The following is a 23131-nucleotide window of genomic DNA, read 5'->3' on the forward strand; positions in this document are numbered from 1 at the left end:
AATGAAGTGCTCCAAGTGATGCTAAGTTGAGCCCGGGGATTAGCAGGAAGATTCTGAGATGCATTATTATTTTTTAAAATATATTTTTAAAGATTTTATTTATTTATTTTTAGAGAGGGAAGGGAGGGAGAAAGAGAGAGAAAGAGAAACATCAATGTGTGGTTGCTGGGGGTCATGGCCTGCAACCCAGGCATGTACCCTGACTGGGAATCGAACTTGTGACACTTTGGTTCGCAGCCCGCGCTCAATCCACTGAGCTATGTCAGCCAGAGCGAGATGCATTATTTTTGTTGTTATTTTATTTTGTGTATATAAGAAATTTTATTTAGAAAGTCAGAGGTAGAAGAAGTGAGCTCTGGGAACAAGAGACAGAGGCAAAAAAGCCCTTGGAGCTTAGGAGAAAGAAAGGACAAAGGTTTTCTGCAAGGGGCAGGGAGGGTGAGGAAGTAGGGAAACACTCAGGGTTGCATTTTTGAGATTGTAGATCAGGCTCTGGTCAGGGTAGGTAACAGGGTGCTTTATTGGGTTTGAGGATTCAGGAGAGTAGTGCACATTCTCATTGCTCTAAAGTTTATGGACGTCTGTGGGAGGAGAGAGCACATGAAAACAGAAAGAAAAATCTCACAGTGTGGTCTCCACCTAGAAGGTTATTGTTCTTGACTCTTCTATGACAAAGGACAGGAGAGAGTGGCCTTTTCATCTTTCCAGGTCCATGTAGGAGCTCACTGTTTCTGAGTGTCCTGTGAAAAAAAGAACACAAGAGGGAGTCCATTTTAGCATTTTCACATCCTTCTGCCTGTGAGTATGGTGGAAGTGGAGGAAGGGACTGTGTGGATACCTTTGAAGGTGCATCCTCATAATGCAGATGTGACTCCTCAACATATTTGCCTGAGAAAACAGCCCACAGCAGGAGCAAGACTAGGACGACATGGCTGCTTCTCAGGTAAATGATATGTCCTGGGTCAGAGGTTGTGTCAGCTTTTCTTCCTAAACTAACATCTCTGAACTTAGAACCTGCAATTTTTAATTTTCGATTTTTGATGTTCTTGCCTAGCAAGGTAGTTTTCATCTAGTCATTTTCTTCTTTTTCTTCCTGTGATCATCGAGGTCAGCAGTTTATATACTTCTCTCCTTTGTCCCAGAGCCTTCTCTGCATTTTCTTTATCCAGGTTCCCCAAGGACATGAAGAATTCCCTCCTTGAATTAATGACCTTCAACTACTGAAAACATCCCCTTTGTGACAAATCAACTTGGGAAAGTTCCCATGTCCAGCATCCCTGTTGGGATGGGCTCAGAGGCTCAGGTATCAATGAAGGGAATGTAGGTTTAGGTTCACGTGGCTGCAGCATCAGCTCTGTATACCAGGGGTAAAAAAATGCATATTGTACTGACCTGGATAGCTCAGAAAGTCCTGAGTAGATAGAAGAGTATGTAGAAGGGACTTGCTCACTAGATTGGTAAGAAAGACTTGCTATTTTTTTAATGAGTGATTTTGTTTGACTTTATTTGTCCACATTACTTCTTGGTTACTTTTTAAAGTATTTTTTATTGATTATATTATTACAGTTTTCCTAATTTTTCCCCTTTAATCCCCCTCCGCCCTGCCCCCAACAAAGACTTGCTATTTAAATGTACTATTAGAGTGCAGACATTGGAGATACATGTGCACTGACATTTGCAGAAATTAATGTTTTTTGTGATCATTTTTGCGTAATGATTTCTTTATTTTTCCTGTGTAATGTCACATCAAATAGCTTACCACTAATGATACACACAAATTTTCAAAGAAATTAAAGACTGAGCAACAAAAGTTTTAACTTTTTTTTCATTACTATGTATGTTCTTCTTATTGTGTTTGTAAAATACAAAGGGTATCATGCACAGGACAATTCATGAAATTTATAGAATCGCTAATTAATCTCAATTTCATGGATGTGAAAGTTCTATTTTTTATCACTTTTAAAGTGATATAATATGCAATTCTATGGAGGCTTCAAATAAGATACTACAAAGTTCAGTCTCAGTGATATCATCACACACACATTTCCCATAGAGTATCTATCTATGTGTGCATAAAATGTTAATATTATGTAAGCTACCTTTTCTTCTTGCTTTTTGTTATTCTCAGCTATAGAAACTGCTGTGAACTTTCATTAGGTTTCTTTATGTGTATTTGCCTATGTTTTTTAATATTTATTTTTTAAAAAATTTTAGATCATGTTGGAGTAAAACACATGGTGTACTCTACTGTATGTTTCACAAAATACTCTGGTAACACAGGAAGAATAATCTGATTCTAAGATTACTTACAGTAAATTTTAAAACACAATTGTAGTTGCTATGCTTACTGTGATATGAGAACTGTAAGTTCCATGAAACTCTTTCAGTTCAAAATCATGTATGAATTTTTCCCTGTGCTTTCTTTTTCTGTGCTATTTAGAAGTTGGCACATGGCCCACAGACATTGGTGTCACTAGTAAAAAGTCAGCTTGTTAAAGATGTGAAAACACAGGCCCCATCCGAGAACTGCATTTGTTACAAAAGTGCAGTTGTTTGCTATCCACTTTAAACTTGGAGAAGTACTTATTCTTCCAACTTCCCTTGCCTTTTCCAGCTGAGAAATATAAACAGCTGATGCTGAATGATGCGAGTATAACACTCACAAATCCATATGCCTGTGTCTGTTCCTTCAAAGTTTATTTTCCCGAAAAGTAAAGTCTCTGCAGTTGACTTGTGGACATGTGCCATCCTCATTTCTCAGCATTAGAAAATACGTTAGAGAGTGTTATGGGGTCAAAATGACCTTATTGAATGATGCAGGATGCTCTCTTAGGTTCTCTAGGTTAGAACCAGTGTTCTAACACTGTTTTCATATTGGATGACAATATGAACTCCACTGGTGTCTCCTTGGTAAATGTGTCTCTTTTTTCCTCCCAGCTATCATTGACCTTCAGGGATGTGTCAGTAGATTTCTCTGGGGAGGAGTGGGAATGCCTGGACCCAGCTCAGCAGAAATTGTACATGGATGTGATGTTGGAGAACTATAAGAACCTGGTCTCCCTGGGTGAGAATGACTTGCTGCCAGAGCTCCTTCTGCACAGGCATGGTTTTGTTTTCTTTATTAGCTACATCATTTGTGGACTTCTGTTTCGTATGGTAGCTTTTCAAATTCTTGCTTTCTAGGAACAGTTCACAGGTTTTCTGGTATAGAAAAAAAAGCTTTGTGATGTACTTGAAATAGGAACTCAGTGTCTTAAAACTTTATATATTGTCTAGAATATTTAAGTGCTGTCCCAAAATAGCATTTTGGAAAATCATTTTGTAGAATATTGCAATATCCTACCATGTCTTCTCACCTTAGTACAAACTAGATTGGAAATGGGATAAACTATATCAAAACTCATGGTCTTTTTTTTAATAAACAGGTCTTACTCTCTCTAAGCCCATCCTGGTCACCTGTTTGGAGCAAATGAAGGAGTGCTGGGATGTGAATAGAAAACAGACAATATCCGTCCACCCAGGTAGGTGGGGATGGGGAGGCAGGTGACACAAGTGAGAAGCCCAAAGGTCATAGAGGAAGCCAGACCTTAAAGTGTGGTTTGATAAGCTATGCTTCAGTGGAAAGGATTTTGAGAATATCAGGTTCATTTCTGTTACTGTCATAGAGAGCCAGCTTGTGTCCAACATGTCCCAAGTTCCTACATCTTCTCAGAACCCTCCTGCCCTAGTGACCTTTCTCATCACAATAGCTGTTGGGGCCACCATGGTCTGGCTCTTCCCGTTGCTTTGGGAACCTGGGAAAATTAGTGCACATCACTGAGGAATTGTATGTTAAGCTTTTTATTTTTTGATTTGCTTTTGTCTCATGTAAGATGTTTATGAAGAAAGTTGTTGAGATTCTGAAATTTGTTGCAGAAATCACAGGGATCCTGGGGACAGGTGTCATATTTTCTGGTATATGATTTCTAATTCTGTAGAGGCTTTAAATAAGATCCTACAATGTTCATTCTCAGTGATTTCATCACACATAATGAAACCCAAATTTGCACATATTTGCACATACCCCAAATGAGAAAATCTAATTTTCTGTTTCACTTCAAAAGGTCATCATTCCAGAAAAAAAAAAGGTAATTTTTCTTTGCATGAACTAACAAGAAATTTCCAACCTATATGTTCTGGTTTCTCCATGTTAGGATAGTTAAGTTCACCTATCACATCACAGAATTCTTAAATACATTATTGCCATAGGCAACCTTAGAACATTGCCTACCACAGAGGAAAGTATTGCTATCTGACTTCTTTCTCACTGTCATTTTATCATTGTCTCTTGTTCAGTCCAAAGCTGCCTATTTTATGTCCTATGTATTTTCACTTTCTGATTAGATCTTTGTCAAATTTGTTCTTTTAGGTAGAGAAGTGCTGGTACAATGTGCTCGAAGGTACCCCTTTAGTAAGAAATTGAGTTATAGAGATCTTAGACATTTCTTATTTAGGAAAATGTTTTGTTTCTCAGTTTAAGTTTACTTAAGGCAAAAAACCCAAGTGATTCCATTTTTCATTTGTTTTCCTCAGTATGTCTTTTAATCATTTTGTGCTTAATCTGAATTTTTTAGTTTAAATATCAGTCATCCCTGGCTGGTGTGGCTTAGTGGATTGAGTACAGACCTGTGAACAAAAGGGTCTCTGGTTCAATTCCTAGTCAGGGCATATGCCTGGGTTGTGGACCAGGTCCTTGTAGGGGGTCCACCAGGGGCAACCACACATTGATGTTTTTCTCCCTCTCTTTCTCCCTTCCTTCCCCTCTAAAAATAAATAAATAGAATCTTTAAAAAAATCAGAAAGTCTGTTCATATTTTACAACTTTATTATGGTTTTTTAATTTAGAAATTAACTTTTCTGTAGGATATATTACAGCTTACACATTTTGTGTAAGAATAGCTGAAATTAATAACTGAAAAATGTTTCATGTCATTTAAATGCTTTGTTATGTTGCTCTCCCTCTCAGGAGCATGCTTGTGCCTTTTTCTCCCCTCTCTACTTTTCCCCAGTCTCATAACCCTTTGCCTTTGCTTCTCCTAAGCTCCAAAGGCCTTTCTTCTATTTCCGTACCTTGTTTCCTGAGCCTACACAGCCAGGCTGGCTCACTTCTACTACCTCTGTAATTTCTTAATAAATTTTTCTTATAATTTGGAAAACTAATAAATAAATGCATCTCTGTGAAAATTACCTTTTAGAGGTATTTTTAAATGATTTGAATGCATTTCTCATGAAATTTTCCTGCCATATATCTCATGCTGTGATATAAAATGTTTATTGTTTATGCAGGCACACTCTCAGCTAAAATTTTTAGTTATAAAGAATTCTTTTTCAATACTACTTTCATATAGTATTTGGAATTTTGTTTTGCATTTTTTCATTCAATATTATTTTATATTAGTTTCATGTGTACATCATAGTTGTTAGACAGTAATTTAATTTACAGTCTTACAGTGTCCCTCCTGATATTTCCAGTACCCAACTGGTACCATACATAGTTATTACAATATTATTTTCTTTTGGGTTGGCCAAAAAGTTCATTTGATTTTTTCCATACATGGCTCTAGTACTGCTTAGTTGTCTTTAACTTCATTTGAAATAATTTTGTTAAATTGTATGGTGACAGCTATCACGTCAGCATGCATTTAAGAAAAACTTATCAAAATTGTTATATTTTTGTGTAGCCATTTTAATATTGAAGATGAATGAAAATACGCAACCTGTTTGGCATATTATTGACATGACCACTGGCCTGCAGTGACTGTGGAACACTACAAATGGCTTGTGGAAACATGAGAAAAACATACACAGAGATAACCAGGTCCTGTGGGGAAATAGGGATGAAACAGCCACTCTCTCTAGTGGAGAGCATCATGGCCACCCTCTCTAGTGGAGAGCGCCCCGAGCCTCCACCTGAGAAGGCTTTTGATTAAGAATACAGACACAGTTTGTGGATTCCCAGTCTGGTAGGGAAGATCAAAAGGAATAGGTAATTTTCAAAGGGTCTGACAGAACTCCCACTGGGATTCTGGGCAAAGTTTGGGGTTTTATCAATACAGGACCTAAAAGGCTAGTCTCATTTCCTGCTTGTGCCTTCAAATTCTAATTCAATAGCATCCTCCAGCAAACAGATCTCACAGGATCTTGCATATTCTATGTCCCAGGCCTGATTAGCCTGGGGGTCCACCGACTCTGGTCTGGGCTGCACCGCCCCTGTTATTTCCATAGGCCTGAGTCAACAGAGGAGACAAAGGCAACCAGGAGACTTGGAATTCTCACAACTTAGAACAAGGACTCAGGCTTTGACAAAGCCGAGGGGGCAGGGGTTGATGTAGATCACCTCTTCATTTCCACAGCCCCGAATCTCTTCCCTGAGGCCTCCTTGTGATCATGCCTGTCTTAGATGATTCCCCCCTTGGGAAATCTTACCCATCATTGGCTAACTGATCAAGCATAGGAGGCCAGGCACAGAACAGGCAGCATTCATGCCAGGGAAATAAGTTTTGTCTCCTTAGTGGCTCCTGGTTCAGAGGTCTCTCTCACTCAGCCTAAGTCACGGGGGTTACAGCTTTCTGAGACCAGGCAGGGTGGACTCCAACATATTATGCTTTATTATTTCAAGAAAGCTAAAAATGCAACTGAAACGCAAAAAAAAAAAATCTGTGCAGAGGAGGTGCTGTGCCTGATCAAACATGTCTAAAGAAGTTTATAAAGTTTCATGCTGGAGAATTCTTGCTAGACAATGCTCCTTGGTCAGGTAGACCACTTGAGGTTGATAGTGATCAAATCAAGACTTTAATTGAGAACAATCAATGTTATACCACACAGGAGATAGCTGTCATACCCAAAATATTCAAATCAATAAAGTTATTGGTAAAAATGAAAAATGTGTCTTTTATTTTATGGAAAAAATCATATGGACTTTTTGGACAACCCAATATTTTTCCTATGCTGTATTTTTACATACCCATGACTAGTTCGTAGCTACTATTTTGTATTTCTCCATTGTTTTACCTTTTTCATTCAGTCTTGCAATCCCCCCACCCCTCTGGCAGCCATCTGTCTGTTCTCTATCTATCAGTCTACTTCTAGTTTGTTCATTTATGTTGTTCTTTAAATTCCATATATAAGTGAAATAATAGGGCATATGATTATATCTTTCTCTGCCTTACATATTTCACCTAGCATACCAGCTTCTAGGTGTATTTTTACTGTCACAAATGGTAAGATTTTCATTGTTGTTTTGGCTGTTTATTATTCATATTTTTTATCTTTATTTTATTTTTTTTAAAGAAGACCCTTTAATATTTCTTGTAATGCTGGTTTGATGATAATAAGCTCCTTTAGCTTTTTTTTTAATGGGAAGCTCTTTATTTTTCAATTCTAAATGATAGCTTTGCTGGGTAGAGTAATCTTGATTGTAGTTTCTTGCTTTTGAATATTGTTTGCTAATCCCTTCTGGTTTGCAAAGTTTGTCTTCAGAAATCAGCTGACAGTCTTGTGGGAGTTTTTCTTTTGCTGCTTTTAGGATTCTCTCTTCATCTTTAACCTTTGCTATTTTAATTATTATGTGTCTCTCTGTGAGACTCTTTGTGTTCATATTGTTTAGGACTCTCTCAGCCTCATGGACCTGCATGTCCATTTCTTCCACCAGGTTAGGGAAGTTTTTTTCATTATATTTTCAATTTTTTGCTTTCTCTCTTCACATTCACAGGATGTGACTGATGGTATGCTTGACATTGTCCCAGGGTCTTTTTACACTATCCTCATTTTTTATACTGTTCTGAGTGTGTGTTGAAGGAGAAAATTTTGAATATAAATTTTCTGACAATATTATGTGAACTATAGTGAAATTTTAAAATTTATTCCAAATTATACAGCACCATTGTAAAGATAGTCATTTTTTTCATCAGTCCATATCTTGTTTATTTTAAATAATGCTGCAATGAATGTAGTGTTACAAAATTTGAGTTAATGTTCTTATATTCTTTGCATAATTCTCCAGAAATTGAATTATTGATCCTATGGTAGTTGTTTATAAATTTTTCCACAACCTCCAAATTGGCTGTACCTATTTATCAATATAATTCCACTGACAATGCATTAGAATTACCATTTCTCTACTATGGGTGTCTAACCTTTTGGCATCTCTGGGGCACACTGAAAGAGTTGTCTTGTGCCACATATTAAATGCACAAACACTAACAGAAAAAAAAAACTCATAATGTTTTAAATAAATTTATGATTTTGTGTTGGGCCACATTCATAGCCATCCTGAGCTGCACGTGGCCTGCAGACCACAGGTTGGGCACCCCTGCGTGTTTACACCATTGCCAACATGTGTTTCTTCATTTATTGATGATTGCCATCCTGATAGTGTTTGGTGTTGTTTTCCTGTGGTTTTAATTTGCATTTCTCTGACAATGAGTGATGTTGAGCATTCTTTTTTTTTAAGATTTTATTTATTTATTTTTAGAGAGGGAAGGGAGGGAGGGGGAGAGAGAGAAAGAGTGGGAGAGGGAGAGAGAGAGGGAGAGAGGGAGAGAGAGAGAGAAAAACATCAATGTGCAGTTGCTGGGGGTTATGGCCTGCAACCCAGGCATGTACCCTGGCTGGGAATCGAACCTGGGACACTTTGGTTCCCAGCCCGCGCTCAATCCACTAAGCTATACCAGCCAGGGCTCGAGCGTTCTTAAGTATGTCTCTAAGCCATCTGTATGTCCTTTTTGTGGAAATGTCTATTTAGGTTCTGTTTCCATTACTTAATCAGATTGTTTGTGAATTCCTTATAAACTTTGGATATTTAGTCCTTGAGGTTGTATCATTGGCCAATCTTTACTTATTCAGTGGGTTGTCTTTTCATTTTGTTGGTAATTTCTTTTCCTGTGCAAAAACTTACTTTGTTGTAGTCTCATTTGTTTATATATTTCTCTTGTTCTTCATGCCTTGGGAGACAGATCAAAAAAATATTTCTAAGAGTGATGGCAGAGTTTATTGACTATCTGTTTTTCCAGTGTCTTCATGGTTTCAGATTCTATCTTTAGTTTTTAATTTATTCTTAGTTTAGTTTGAAACATGGCATAAGAAACTGGCCTAGTTTTATTTTTTTTGCATGTGTCTGTTCAGTTTTTCACACCATTAATTGAAGAAACTGTCTTTCCCCATTGTGTATTTGTACTTTTTTTCTTATAGATTACTTAACCATATAGGTTTGGTCATTTTTTAAATTGTGTTACTTCTTTTTATGTGTTGTTTTATAAAAGTTCTCCATATATTTTGGATTACTTGTTCACTATATGCTTTACTGAAATCTTCTCCCATTCCACAGTTGTTGTTTTTTTTACCTTATTGATTTAATGTACAGGAGTTTTGATATTTGATGTAATCCCATTTGACTATGTTTGCTTTGTTTACATTTGCTTTTGATGTTATAAGCTATAAATCAAATATAATAAAAACTTTTCTATAACTTTTGTTTTTCATTTTTTAAATATTTTATTTATTTTTAGAGACGGGGAAAGGGAAGAGAAAGAGAGGGAAAGAAATATCAGTGAGTGGTTACCTTTCATGTGCCCAGTACCGGGGACCTGGCCCGCAACCCAGGCATGTGCCCCAACTAGGAACTGAACCGGCGACCTTTTAGTTCCCAGGCCAGTGCTCAATCCATTGAACCACACCAACTAGGGGTAAAATTTCTTTTTCTGCAGTTTCATTGTTAATATATAGGAAAACAGTGGATTTTTGTACATTGATTTTGTTGCAACTTTATTTTTTTGAATAGCCTTTTGGTGGAGTCTTCAAGGTTTTTCATATAAAGAATCATGTCATCTGCAAACAGTGATACTTTTGCTTCTCTTTTCCCAATTTGAATGCCTTTTATTTACTTTATTTGCTTGGTAGCTCTGGCTAGGACTTCATATTTAAAGAATAATTTTACTGGATATATTATTCTTGGATACTAATTTGTCTTTTTCAATAGTTTGAATATTTTGTTCCAGTCTCTTCTGGCTTATAGAGTTTCTGCTGAGAATTTTGATGGTAACCGAATAGGATTTCTTTTATAAGTTACTTTTTTCTTTTTCCTGATGGCCTTCAGAATTCTTTCTTTGTGCATGATTTTTGATAGTTTTAATACTATGTACCTTGGAGAAAGCCTCTTTGGGAATTGAGGTAACTGGGTGTTCTATTTGCTTTCTTGGATTCAAGGACCTAGGTTTTTCCACAGGTTTGAGACTCCTTGTTAAGTATTTGTTTGAATATTCTCTCCATTCCATTCTTCTTCTCTTCTTCCTCTGGTATGCTTTTTATTCTTATATTATTCTTCTTGATAGAATCAGATAGTTTTTGAAGAGTTCTTTCAGTTTCTTTTAAAATTTTAATCTCTTTGATGAAGTACTTGTTCTAAGTTGTTTTCTGAGTTCTAAATTACCCATCTGTATTTTCTCATATCTTGTTGAGTATTTTCAGATCTACAATATTCTGTCATTTATGTCACATTTTTAGATGTCTTTAAGTTTGTTTTCTGAATTTTTCAATTTTATTTACAAGCTGTCTTGAAACCTTTGTTAATCATAGTATTTGATGGATTCTTTATCTGTTTAGGTGTCAATGTGTGAGAAGCACCTTTCTATTAGATTAATATGAAATGGTCTTTCTATTCTTTTTCTGTAGGTGGGTGCTGAACCACAAGATTTTTTTAGCCCTGTCAAATTCCAGTTTAGGCTGCCTCTGGCTTCTGAGTGTAGCTGCAATGTGCTGTGGTTGAATGGACTGGAAGACCTTGCCAGTTTCTTTATTGTTTTGCCCTCTCTGCAATTGGGACCTCTCTCCTGGGCAGGGTTCCCCCTATGCCCTGACCTCAGACTGGTCATAGAGTACACCCTTTGCTCAGGGAGAGATATTATTCTATAGTACTAGTTCTTGAGTTTGCAGATAATGTGTTTCAGAACTCAACACCAAGAGCAAAGGGAGGAGTGCTCTGGGAAGTTAAGGGGTGGCTGCCAGGCTCTGTGGCTTTGTTTCTCTTTCTTAATTGCGGAGTACTGGCCAGCCAAAGCTGCAATCCCATACTTGGCCAAGTCTTTCTGGCCAGCCTCAGCTTGTACAGCTCACTTCTGCAGGAAGGTCCACCGAGTCTTTTACTTTTCCCAGCTCATGGGAGTGTCAGCCACATTTGGGTTCCCCCTCTCTTTGGACAGAGCCTTGCTGTGTGCTCCTGGCTAACGGTCTATGTTCCTGGCTTGTATCAGCCCTCTCCTTTTTCTCCCCCCCTTTTTTTTGCTCCATTTGCCCACCTTTAGATGTTTCAGTGCACAGATCTCTGAGGCATATTTGTGCATTGAGCAAAGGAAATGCTTGGTTGAGCCATAGCTGTTCAAATTGTTGAAACTTCAAGGGGAGAGACCATGAGGATATCTCACACTGCCATTCCTCTGGCCCCCATAAGTTTTCTTTTAGTAGATTAAGAGTTATTAGCTTTATGTTTAAATATTTTATCCATATTGATTTCATATTTGTACATGGTATTAGGTAAGGGTCCAATTTCAGTCTTTTACATGTGGTCATCCATTTTTCTCAGCAGTGTTGGTTTAAGAGAATATCCTTTTTTTATTTTGTGGTATAGGTATGTTTGTTGAAAATTATTTGACCTTACTTAGGAAAAGTTTTATAGGGTGATGAAAAAGTTTTACAGTTGTGATATCTGAAACAGAGTTCTTTTTTTTTTTTAAATACTTTTTTTTTTTAAAGATTTCATTTATTTATTTATTTTTAGAGAGGGAAGGGAGGGAGGAGAGAGAGAGAGGGAGAGAGAGAGAGAGAGAGAGAGAGAGAGAGAGAGAAACATCAATGTGCAGTTGCTGGGGGTTATGGCCTGCAACCCAGGAATGTACCCTGGCTGGGAATCGAACCTGGGACACTTTGGTTCCCAGCCCGCGCTCAATCCACTGAGCTACGCCAGCCAGGGCTTACTTCTGTCTTAATGTCTCTATTACATTTTTTGATAATAGCATCTTTGAAATATGTTTCAAAATCAGGAAACATGATACCTTTAACTTCCACAGTTTTTTTGCTTACTTGGTGTCCTGTGAAATTCTTAATTATTTTTAGAATAAACTATTCTACTTTTACCAAAAGCGTCATTAGCATTTTGATAGGATCTCTTTGCATGTTTAGATAACCTTGGGTACTACTGAGGGCTTTTATAATTTTCCCCATACAAGTTGTGCATCTCATTTATTAAGTGAATTCCTAAGTGTTTTATTCTCCTTTATGCAATTGTTAATGTAATTAATTACATTCTTAATTTGGTTTTTGTATTCATTTCTGTTATTGTATAGAAATACAACTAATTTCATGGGTTGATTTTATATCTTGCCTTTTGAGAAATTTGATTTTTAAAATTTCTTTTTTTTAAATGTATGATTTTGCAGTACACAATTTTGTCACCTATTAACAGATAATCATTTTATTTTTTTTGTTTGTGCCATGGGACATGCTAAAAACATTTTAAAATTATAATATACCTTAAACTGATAACATCAATTATATACAAAAAATCTATTACTTGCCACCTCTACCCCTGTACCCACTTATGTTACTGATATCACATTACATCCTTTATGTTGTTTATCTTATAACAAAGTTTTATAATTTTTTGCTTTTATTTTTAAAGTTTTATAAGAGAAAGTGATTTGTGTCTCATCATAGACCACTGTGGATTTTTATATTTCTGTATATATTTACATGTACCAGAAACCTTTATGTATACTTATGGTCTTGTACTGTGTATAATTCTTTTATTACATGTAAAAGGATTTTCTTAAGCACTTTTTGTAGGGCAGGTGTAATATGAGAAAGTTCTCTGGGTTTTTCATCTGGAAAAGTCTTCCTTTCTCCATTGTTAATAATCTGTTTTCTCAGATACAGTATTCTCAGGTGATAGTTTTTCCTTTATCCATTCAGTATTTTATTTCATGCCTTTTTTCCTCATAAATTTCTGCTGAGAAAGCCACTGGTAATATAAGAGGAGCTGTCTTTTCCATAAGTTTTTTTCTTTAATGCTTTCAGAATAGTTGCCTGTGATTCATATTTTGATTATAATATATCCTTTTGTTCACATTTTTATTTCTATCCCATTTAGAATTCAGTGTACTGCTTTAATTTGTATGCCTCTTTCCACAAATGTCAGAATCTTAAACTGTCAATTTTTCGTATAAGTTGTCTGCCTCCCTTCACTCTCTTGTATTTATGGGGTCCATATTAATGTGCAACATTGTCAATTTTTTTGTTGTTCCATTAGTCCCTTAGGCTGTCTTTACTTTTCCACATCTCTGCTGGATTTTCTTTATCAAAATTTTTGATAAAGCTGTGTACTAGTTTTTTGATTCTTTAACTTGTCACATGGTTTGTTGATGATTCTATTTTATTTTTAAATTTGGGTATTGTGTTTCTCAGCTTCTAATTTTATGTGATTTATTTTTATACTTTCTCTTTGCATTTTTGTTTTGGTGATGGCAGTTTTCCTGATACTATGAAGTTGTCAGTTTTGTCTATTTTTTCATTTTAAGATGGTTATTTTCAATTCTGTGTCAGGTAATTAATTTATTTCCATTAGAGTAGTTCCAATTACTGGAGATTTATTTTGTTTTTCTGATTCAACAATTTTTTCCTGTTTCTTTGCATGCTCTCATACTTTCTATTGAGGAATTATAAACAACCAGGCCACAGGAACTTGCTTTCCGTAGAAGAAGAAAAGAAATAACAATCACCTGTGGTAGAAATTCTAATTCCTGTCAAAACTGTTTAGGGAATATATATTTGTTGTTCCTTGTGTGTGTAAGTTTAAAGTGTAAAATGTTTTCCTTTTTTAGAGCCTATGATATTTTTCTATCCTTGAAAACTGTCTTCAGTACTGCAGTCTCTGTGGTGTTTAAACAATGACTCGCCTTTTCTTTTTAGTAGTCATTATAGTGCATTCAGATTCCTGCCATTATTTGAGCACTCTGTGTTATGCAAAACAGAAGTTATCCCTCAAGAATCTGTAAAACAGCAAGATTTTTGATTTTTGAACACACAGCACCCTCATCTCATTCTGTCCAGAGAAGAAAGTGGAAATTGAGAGTTTTCTTATAATGTTGGCATTGTGTGCCAGGGGGTTTGAGAAGATATAGCAACTATAAGCAACTTTTTGTCTTTCTATGATGTGACTCTTTTTGTTACCTTTCTTGGGCATGCTGTGAACTTTCACCTTTTTAAATTTAATTTTTATTTTTTTAATATATTTTATTGATTATGCTATTACAGTTGTCCCAATCTTTTCCTCCTTTGCCTGCCTCTTCCTGTTACCCTTCTTCCCTCAAGGAATTTTAACCCCTCTTAGTTCATATGTACAGGTTGTGCACATAAATTCTTTGGCTTCTCCATTTCCTATACTATTCTTGACACTTCCCTGTCTATTTTGTACCTACCAGTTATGCTTCTTAATCTCTGCACCATTTCTCCCACTTTCCCTTTCCCCCTCCCAGCTGATGATCTTCATAGCTATAATTCTGTTCCTGGTCTGGTTGTTTGCTTAGTTTTTTTTTTTTTCAGATTCAATTGTTGATACTTGTGAATTTGTTGCCCTTTTAATGTTCATAGTTTTGATCTTCTTTTTCTTAAATAAGTCCCTTTCACATGTCATATAATAATGGCTTGGTAATGATGAACTCCATTAGCTTTACCTTGTCTGGGAAGAGCACTTTATCTGCCCTTCCATTCTAAATGCTGGCTTTGCTGGATAGGGTAATCTATGTTGTAGGTCCTTGCTTTTCATCACTTTGAATACTTCTTGCCAGCCCCTTCTTGCCTGTAAAGTCTTTTGAGAAATCAGCTGATACTCTTATGGGAGCTCCTTTGTGGGTAACTCTCTGCTTTTCTCTTGCTGCTTTTAAGATTCTCTATCTTTAACTTTTGGAATTTTAATTATGATGTGTCTTGGTGTGGTCCTCTTTGGGTCCAACTTGTTTGGGACTTTTTTATGCTTCCTGGTCTTCTATGTCTATTTCCTTTGCCAAGTTAGGGAAATCTTCTTTCATTATTTTTTTAAGTAAGTTTTCAATTTCTTGTTCTTCCTCTTCTCCTTCTGGTACCCTTATAATTCGGATGTTGGTACGTTTAAAGTTGTCTCAGAGTTTCCTCAGCCTATCCTCATTTTTCTAAATTATTTTTTCTTTCTGATTTTCTGATGCAATGCTTTTTCCTTCCTTGTGTTCCAAATCATTCATTTGATTCTTGGTTTCATCCTCTCCACTGTTTGTTCCCTGTAGATTTTTCTTTATTTCACTTAGTGTAACCTTCATTTTTTCCCTTACATTTTTGCCATACTCAGTGAGTTCTTTGAGTATCCTGATTACCAGTGTTTCAAACTCTGCACCTGTTGGGTTGGTTATCTCCATTTTTTTTATTTCTTTTTTTGGAGTTTTGTTCTCTTCTTTCATTGGGCCACATTACTTTGTCTCCTCTATTTGGCAGCTCTTTGGTTTTATTCTGTGTGTTAGGTAGAGCTGCTTTTACTCCCTGTCTTAGAAAAGGCACCCATCTGGATGAATGTGGCTTCTTTAAATCCTTGGTTGTTGGACTTTTTTTTTTTTTTTTTTTTTTCAGGGCTGTCTGGCCTTTATTTTTAAAAGAAACATCAATTTGCTAGTCCACTTATTTATGCATTCATTGGTTGATTCTTTTTTTTATATATATTTTATTGATTATGCTATTACAGTTGTCCCATTTCCCCCCTTCTCTCCCCTCCACCCTGTACCCCCCTCCCACCCACATTTCCCCCTTTAGTTCATGTCCATGTGTCATATTTATGAGTTCTTTAGTTTCTACATTTCCCATACTATTCTTGCCCTCCCCCTATCTGTTTTCAACCTACATTCTATGCTACTTATTCTCTATACCTTTTCCCCCTCTCTCCTCCTCCCACCCTCCTGCTGCTAACCCTCCATGTGCCCTCCATTTCTGTGGTTCTGTTCCTGTTCTAATTGTTTACTTAGTTTCTTTTGGTTTTGCTTTAGGTGTGGTTGTTGATATTTGTGAGTTTGCTGTCCTTTTACTATACATGTCTTTTCTTTATCTTCTTTTCTTAGATAAGTCCCTTTAGCATTTCATAAAATAAGGGCTTGGTGATGATGAACTCCTTTAACTTGACCTTATCTGAGAAGCACTTTATCTGCCCTTCCATTCTAAATGAGAGCTTTGCTGGATAGAGCAATCTGGGATGTAGGTCCTTGTCTTTCATGACTTGGAATATTTCTTTCCAGCCCCTTCTTGCCTGTAAGGTCTCTTTGGAGAAATCAGCTGACAGTCTGATGGGAACTCCTTTGTAGGTTACTGTCCCCTTACCTCTTGCTGCTTCTAGGATTCTCTCCTTTGTTTTTACCTTGGCTAATGTAATTATGATGTGCCTTGGTGTGTTTCTTCTTGGGTCCAACTTCTTTGGGGCTCTCTGAGCTTCTTGGATTTCTTGGAAGACTGTTCCCTTTGCCAGATTGGGGAAGTTCTCGTTTATTATTTGTTCAAATACGTGCTCAATCTGTTGCTTTTCCCCTTCCGATTCTGGTACCCCTATAATTCGGATATTGGAACGTTTAAAGGTGTCTTGGATGCTCTTAATCTTTTCCTCAATTTTTTGAATTCTTATTTCATCATGCTTTCCTGCTTGGTTGTTTCTATCTTCCTTCTGGTCCACTGTATTGTTTTGAGACTCATATTCCTTCCTTTCACTATTGGCTCTCCTCCGCGTGTCTTCCTGCATCTGTTTTATGGTAGTCTGCATTCTTTCATCTAAATTTCGTCCAAAATCCACCAGTTCCATGAGCTTTCTGATCACCAGTGTTTTGAACTGCGCATCTGATAGATTGGCTAATTCTTGGTCGCTCAAAAGGATGAGTCCTGGGGGACTGATTTGCTCTGTTGAAAACATGGTTTTGTTCCCCCCCCCCCCCCCCCCCCGTCTCTCCTTTTTTTTTTTTTTTTTTTTCCGGTCTGGTTGCTCCTGTTACGGTGGGGGGCGGAGCCTTAGGTGCTCACCGGGGCTGGGCACCCCGGTCGCTAGATTGCGACGTTATATGTGGGGGCGGGGCGGGAGCGGGGGCGGGAGCGGGGCGGGAGCGGGGCGGGAGAAAACAATGGCGGTAGTTCCGTTCCCCTGGACTCAGACCCTTGTCTGGGCTTCTGGGCCGCGAGCTCTGCCCTGGTCCGCAATCGCTGCCCCTCTGGGTCTGCCAGCCGCAGCTTGCGTACTCAGGGATCACCGCTGCCTTCTTACTCGCCCGATGGCTTTTGCGCCGATTTCGCGCCAAACCTTCCCCCGACCTCCGCGCACCACCGACCCAAGCCAGCCCCGCGCCTGCCGGCTTGTCGTCTCCTACCGGTCTGGATGAATGCGTCTACTTCAACTTCTTGGCTGCCCAATTTCCATTCAGATAAATCCTCTGCCGGATCTGGGTGTTATTCTGATAGTAAATTATTGTTGTAAATTATTGGTTTTCTAATCTTGGTTGTACGAGGAGGTACGGTGCGACCACCTATTCCTCCATCTTGCCGGAAGTCCGGTTGGTTGTTGGACTTTTATACAGCTTGATTTTATGACAGTTCTGGTTGCTCTTTGTTTTGAGATACAGTTGTGATTCTCTCTGTGGTTGCATGAGGAGGCAAAGCTTATTTACCTATGCTCCATCTTGACCAGAAGTCTTGGCATGCTGTGAACTCTTAAACTTGCTTTAGGAATACCAAAGAAGGTAATTAGGTCAATAATTGCTGGTAAATTCAAATTACATTTATTTGAATTTTATAACTATGGTAATTTATTTTATATCTTTCAGCCATGTCATCCAAAGACACACAGGCCTTCTTGCAATATCCAGGAATAGAAGATTTATTCCCTAAAATAATACTGGTAATATATGGAAAGTGTGGCTTTCATAATATACAATTAATAAAAGCCTTGAAATTTAATAAGAGTGACAAGAAAGGATGTCAATAAGGGCAGAACTGTACTGTGACAATTATTCATAATAAAATTTTTGTTATCAAAATAGGTCAAATATATAACACATCTTGTGAAAGCTCCCACTTTGTTATGTTTGCAGAACAATGTATTTCTAAATGTAGACTGAAAATAATTTTTAAATGTTATACATTCTGGAAAAGGAGATGTGAAGTATCTGGGAGCTCACATAATCCATGGTGTGAATAATCATTTAAATTATTCTAAATATAAGGTGAAATTAAACTTTCAGTAAGTTCTTTCTAAAATTAAGAGATTTATAATGTACATATAAAATTTAAATGTGATTGATTGGGCAATCACTCTAACAATAATTTATCATTCTAAGACTGAGAAATAATATTTTTTATTAATGTATATAGTTTTCATAAACTTTGGAGTACTTTCTTTTACAACCATCTTGGTTTAATAGGTATTTTAGAATAGTTATTTGGGAGTACATGTTCATGTTTAATGAAATTATAGCTGTCACTAAAGCCCTTTCTATCTTCAATTGTTACCAGAGTTCTTATAATAGAGAAGGAACTTATCACTGCAGTGATCATTGGACAAACTTCAATCAAGAGTCAAATATTAATGAGAGAATTAAGTTTCCAGAAGACCATTATAAATGTGGAAAAGTTTATGGCCGAAGATCAAATCACAGTATTCATCAGATAATTCATGTGGCAGAAAAGACAGACAAACAAATGTGACAGATCTTTTAAGCAGTTTTCAGATCATATTGAACAAGATGATATTTATAGCCTGGAAGAAGCTTACAAAAGTAATGCTTGTGGGGGAGTCTGCAATCAAATATTCTATCTAAATAGATATAAAGAAATCCATACTGGAAAAAAAACATACAAATGTGGTAAAACATTTAATTGGCTTTCAGGTCTCACTTTGCATCAGATAATTGATACTGGAGCAAAGGCTTACAAATTTAAATGTGACAAAGCCTTTTACCAGCACTCAAAACTTATGCAACATCAGAAAACTCATACTACAGAGAAGTCTCATAAATGTGAAGAATGTGGCAAAGCCTTTAGCTATGATTCAAAACTTACTCTACATCAGAGAATTCATACCGGGGAGAAGCCTTATAAATGTAGAGAATGTGGCAAAGCCTTTAGCCAGTCTTCAACTCTTACTGACCATCAGAGAATTCATACTGGAGAAAAGCCTTACAAATGTGGACAGTGTGGCAAGGCCTTCATTTGCTTCTCAAAACTGAATCGTCATCAGATCATTCATAGTGAAGAGAAACCTTACAGATGTAAGGAATGTGGAAAAACCTTTTCCTGGCATTCGTATCTTACTAAACATCAAATAACTCATTCTCAAGAGAAGCCTTACAAATGTGAAAAATGTGGCAAAACTTTTTACTACCATTGGTGTCTTATGAAACATGAGAGAAATCACAGTGGAGAGAAGCCTTATACATGTAAAACATGTGGCCAAGCCTTTACATGGCATTCATGTCTTACTGTACATGAGAGAAGATTTCATACTGGAGAGAAACCTTACAAATGCAGAGAATGTGGTAAAGCCTTTTATGAGCAATCCAAACTTACTCAACATCACAGTATTCATACTTCAGAGAAGCCTTATGAATGTGGGAAATGTGACAAAGCCTTTAAACGCCATTCATATCTTATTGCACATGAGAAAATTCATACTGGAGAGAGACCTTACAAGTGTAGAGAATGTGAGAAAGCTTTTAGCCGATCCTCACACCTTGCTCACCATCAGAAAATTCATACTGGAGAGAAGCCTTATAAATACAGAGAATGTGGCAAAGCCTTTAGGCAGTCCTTAGAATTTACTGACCTTCAGAGAAATCATACTGGAGAAAACCATTATGCATGTGGTCTATTTGGCAAAACTTTTAATCACTCTTCAAAACTTACATGACATCAGGATCATACTGGAGAGAAACCTTAGAGATGTAAAGTGTGGTAAAGTCTTTGCTTGGAATTTCTATCTTATTGAACATCAGATAATTCATTCTCACTAGAAGCATTGCAAATGTGGAAAATGTGGCAAAACCTTTAATTACCCTTGGAGTCTTACCCAGCATGAGAGAATTCATACTGGAGAAAAGCCTTACAAATGTAGTGTATGTGCCAAAGCCTTTAATCAGCATTGGTGTCTTACCCCAAATGAGAGAATTCATACTGGGAAGAAACCTTACAAATGTAAAGAATGTGACAGAGTTTTTAACCTGTGCTCAACACTTACTTAACACATGAGAATTCATACTATAGAGAAACCTTAAATCTGAAGAATATGGGAAATCTATAGCTGAACCTACAGCTTTATTCAATATCAAAGATTGCAAAATGTGGAGGAATTTTACATTCATAATAAAGGATGAAAGTTTTTTTTTCTCAAAACATACTTAAAAACAGAAAACAATTTATGCCTTAAAGTTACTTTAAAGATGCAGAAAATTTACAAAAGTGTGTAAGTGAAAATGATTTTTAAAATAGAGAATCCACAGTAGAAAGTTAGTCAAATGGTTTTCATGTATTATTCTGTATCAGATTTCTTATTATATAGAATAATCCAAAATGTAAAAACTAAGTACCTTTTTAATATGCTTCAAAATATCAAGGGGATAGAGCTTCTATATGTATAAAAATTATAGTACATTCTATTTTATAGTGACAGTATTTGAGATATTTTGAGTAGGATATATTAATGTGATTCTACTCTAATATCGATCGATTGCTGTTACTATGTTTTTATTCCAAGTGTGTATGTGAAATCATGAGTTTTAATGTTGTTGCCTTAAAGATCTGTGAACTTTTGTATATTAGGTGGATTTCACTCATATCCACTCTTCTATGGAAGATTGAGGACATTGTAAAATGCACAGTGTATGAGGTATTGTTCACAGTTGTTTAGAATGTTGTTGTATGTCACCATTAAGGGCATCTTTTGTTGTATTAATGTAATACAGGAACACTAGTAATTTTCACTACATTTCACAGTTACTCTTTAAGAAAAATATGGTGGCAGTTAATTAAAATCCTGATGTATTTTTATAGTATTCATAGATAGAAGTGATGAACATTAGTTTATATGGCTGAACTTAAAAAAAATTGGCCTGGGATATGTGAGAAAGTACAGACAACTCATCTCCAAGTTCATAAAATTATTGTAAATTTATGTTTAATAAATCATTATCCTCTATTCTGAAAACCAAAGAATGCACAGCTATCACATTATTATATCAGAAGAACAGCAACAATTCTTAAATGTTTATAATGTGTATATTACAAATGGTGACATGGTGGGTTTGACATGCTTTATTTAGACTGTGAACTTAATATTTTTATTAATAAAGCTGAATTAAGTTAAATGTGTTCAACATACACAACCTTATTTAAGGTTGTTTGTAATAATATTTCTATTTGATAATGCAGTGCAATTATGTCATCAGCAATCCCTTTCCTTAGTTGTCTTAAACATTAAATAATATGAAAAAATTTCTCTGTTATTCATATTTTCCTTTTTGTTGTACCAATTGGGGCATTATAAAAGTTACAATAGAGATGACCTAAGGGTTTTTATAGTTTAGCTAAACTACTTCATGATATTGTTGCTGTGGCATTTATTTTCTGTACCTAGGGACCTTGAACTGACACTAACCTCTCCCAAAATTGCAAGAACTAGACAATAGTTCACAGAGTCACAAGTAAATTTAAGATCCTGACATGACCCTCTGGCAGCCCCTGCTAGCAACAGTCTTTCTTCCACCTCAGGGCTTTCCCAATGCATGGGCCTTAGATAAGATGTCTGCACATCTTACAAAATCTTGCTCTTTTTGTTTTATTTTGAGCAGTGCATATTTAGTGCAAGAACACTCAAGGACTCTGCATTATATGCCTAATAAAGGCACCTACTCTGAGTCCTACTATTCTCTGCAGGGATCCTGCCTTGACCTCCACATGTAGCCCCTCCAGGCCTGCTGTGTTCTTCCAGGGCCTGTGAGTAATAAACTTGTCTCAATTTGTCTTGTGCTCTTTTGTGTAACTCCTGCTCACCATCCAATACCAGGGTGCTCTGCTTAGTAAATGCTAATTTTAAAAGTGCAAACAAGTACAATTTAAAAATTCTTTTTATCTTTTAGGCATATATATATTATATACATATATACATATATACATACATAAAGTTATATACATATATAATTTTCTTAGTCTACATAAAAGGATTTATGTGGTTTGATACACAGTAAATACAGTACATATGTGTAGTAACCTAAAGATAAAACATAAGAATCAGAGGACTGAGGAAGAAATGTGTGTGTATATATGTGCACACATATTTTAAGAAGTGTAAGTAAATAATGGGCCAAAATAAATAATATAAACATATATGAGTTAGTAAGTAATGAGAAATCTTGAAGATTTTAATGTCAGTCATTTTCTGTACATTAGTGCACATGTTTCCAAATTTCATGACTCTTGGTTTGAGAATCTCACGTTGCAATTTCCAGTTTTTTCCTTTTTATTTTCTGTGTTTCATATAAAGTTTACCAGCCCTGGCTGGTGTAGCTCAGTGGATTGATCACCAGCCTGTGAACCAAAGAGTCACTGGTTTGATTCCCAGGCAGGACACATGTCTGGGTTGCAGGCCAGGTTCTTGTGTGGGGCATAGAAGGGGCAGCCACACATTGATGTTTCTCTCCCTCTCTTTCTCTCTTCTTCCCCTCTCTCTAAAAAAATAAAATCTTAAAAAATAAAAAAATCACAAAACTTACCATATGTTTTACTTATTCCATAGATAATATAATATAACTTATATAAAATGCTCAGTGATTTTAAAATGGTTTTCATAGACTTTAGTGGTATATAAAAGTCAACCTAAGAATGGAGGTAACACCCCCCTCAAAAAAAGAGAATTATTACATTTGATAAGAAGCCAGTTGATTAAGACTTAAAAACAATGGAGATAACTGACAGAGAGCAGATGAAGTTGCAGTTTGGTGTATTTTATTTTTTCTTTTATTGGAGAAAAGCACTATTACATCAAAATTTTAAAATCATTCCCAAT

General features: G+C 36.3%; 1 protein-coding gene across 2 annotated transcripts; it reads left to right on the forward strand.

The window, feature by feature from the left end:
- The first annotated feature begins 281 nt into the window (after positions 1 to 281).
- LOC118497750 (zinc finger protein 679-like) lies at positions 282 to 18916 on the forward strand. Of its 2 annotated transcripts, XM_036013262.1 has the most exons (6): positions 282 to 943; positions 1170 to 1303; positions 2938 to 3064; positions 3426 to 3521; positions 17901 to 17974; positions 18589 to 18916. In XM_036013262.1, exons 2-6 carry the CDS (start codon positions 1265 to 1267, stop codon positions 18778 to 18780), a joined length of 528 nt encoding a protein of 175 aa, XP_035869155.1. In that variant the 5' UTR covers positions 282 to 943; positions 1170 to 1264; the 3' UTR covers positions 18781 to 18916. The 2 variants fall into 2 exon arrangements, with proteins under 2 accessions (XP_035869155.1, XP_035869156.1); XM_036013263.1 differs by lacking the exon at positions 1170 to 1303.
- Positions 18917 to 23131: the final 4215 nt, after the last annotated feature.

Source organism: Phyllostomus discolor, chromosome 12 (assembly GCF_004126475.2).
Source record: "Phyllostomus discolor isolate MPI-MPIP mPhyDis1 chromosome 12, mPhyDis1.pri.v3, whole genome shotgun sequence".
Lineage (NCBI taxonomy): Eukaryota > Metazoa > Chordata > Mammalia > Chiroptera > Phyllostomidae > Phyllostomus > Phyllostomus discolor.

Bases quoted from the DNA above. Each gene is read 5' to 3' on its own strand.
- LOC118497750 (XM_036013262.1), top strand. From the start codon at position 1,265: ATGTCCAGCATCCCTGTTGGGATGGGCTCAGAGGCTCAG. The intron at 1,304-2,937 runs GTATCAATGAAG...TTTTCCTCCCAG, and splicing joins GGATGGGCTCAGAGGCTCAG to CTATCATTGACCTTCAGGGA. The intron at 3,065-3,425 runs GTGAGAATGACT...TTTAATAAACAG, and splicing joins TAAGAACCTGGTCTCCCTGG to GTCTTACTCTCTCTAAGCCC.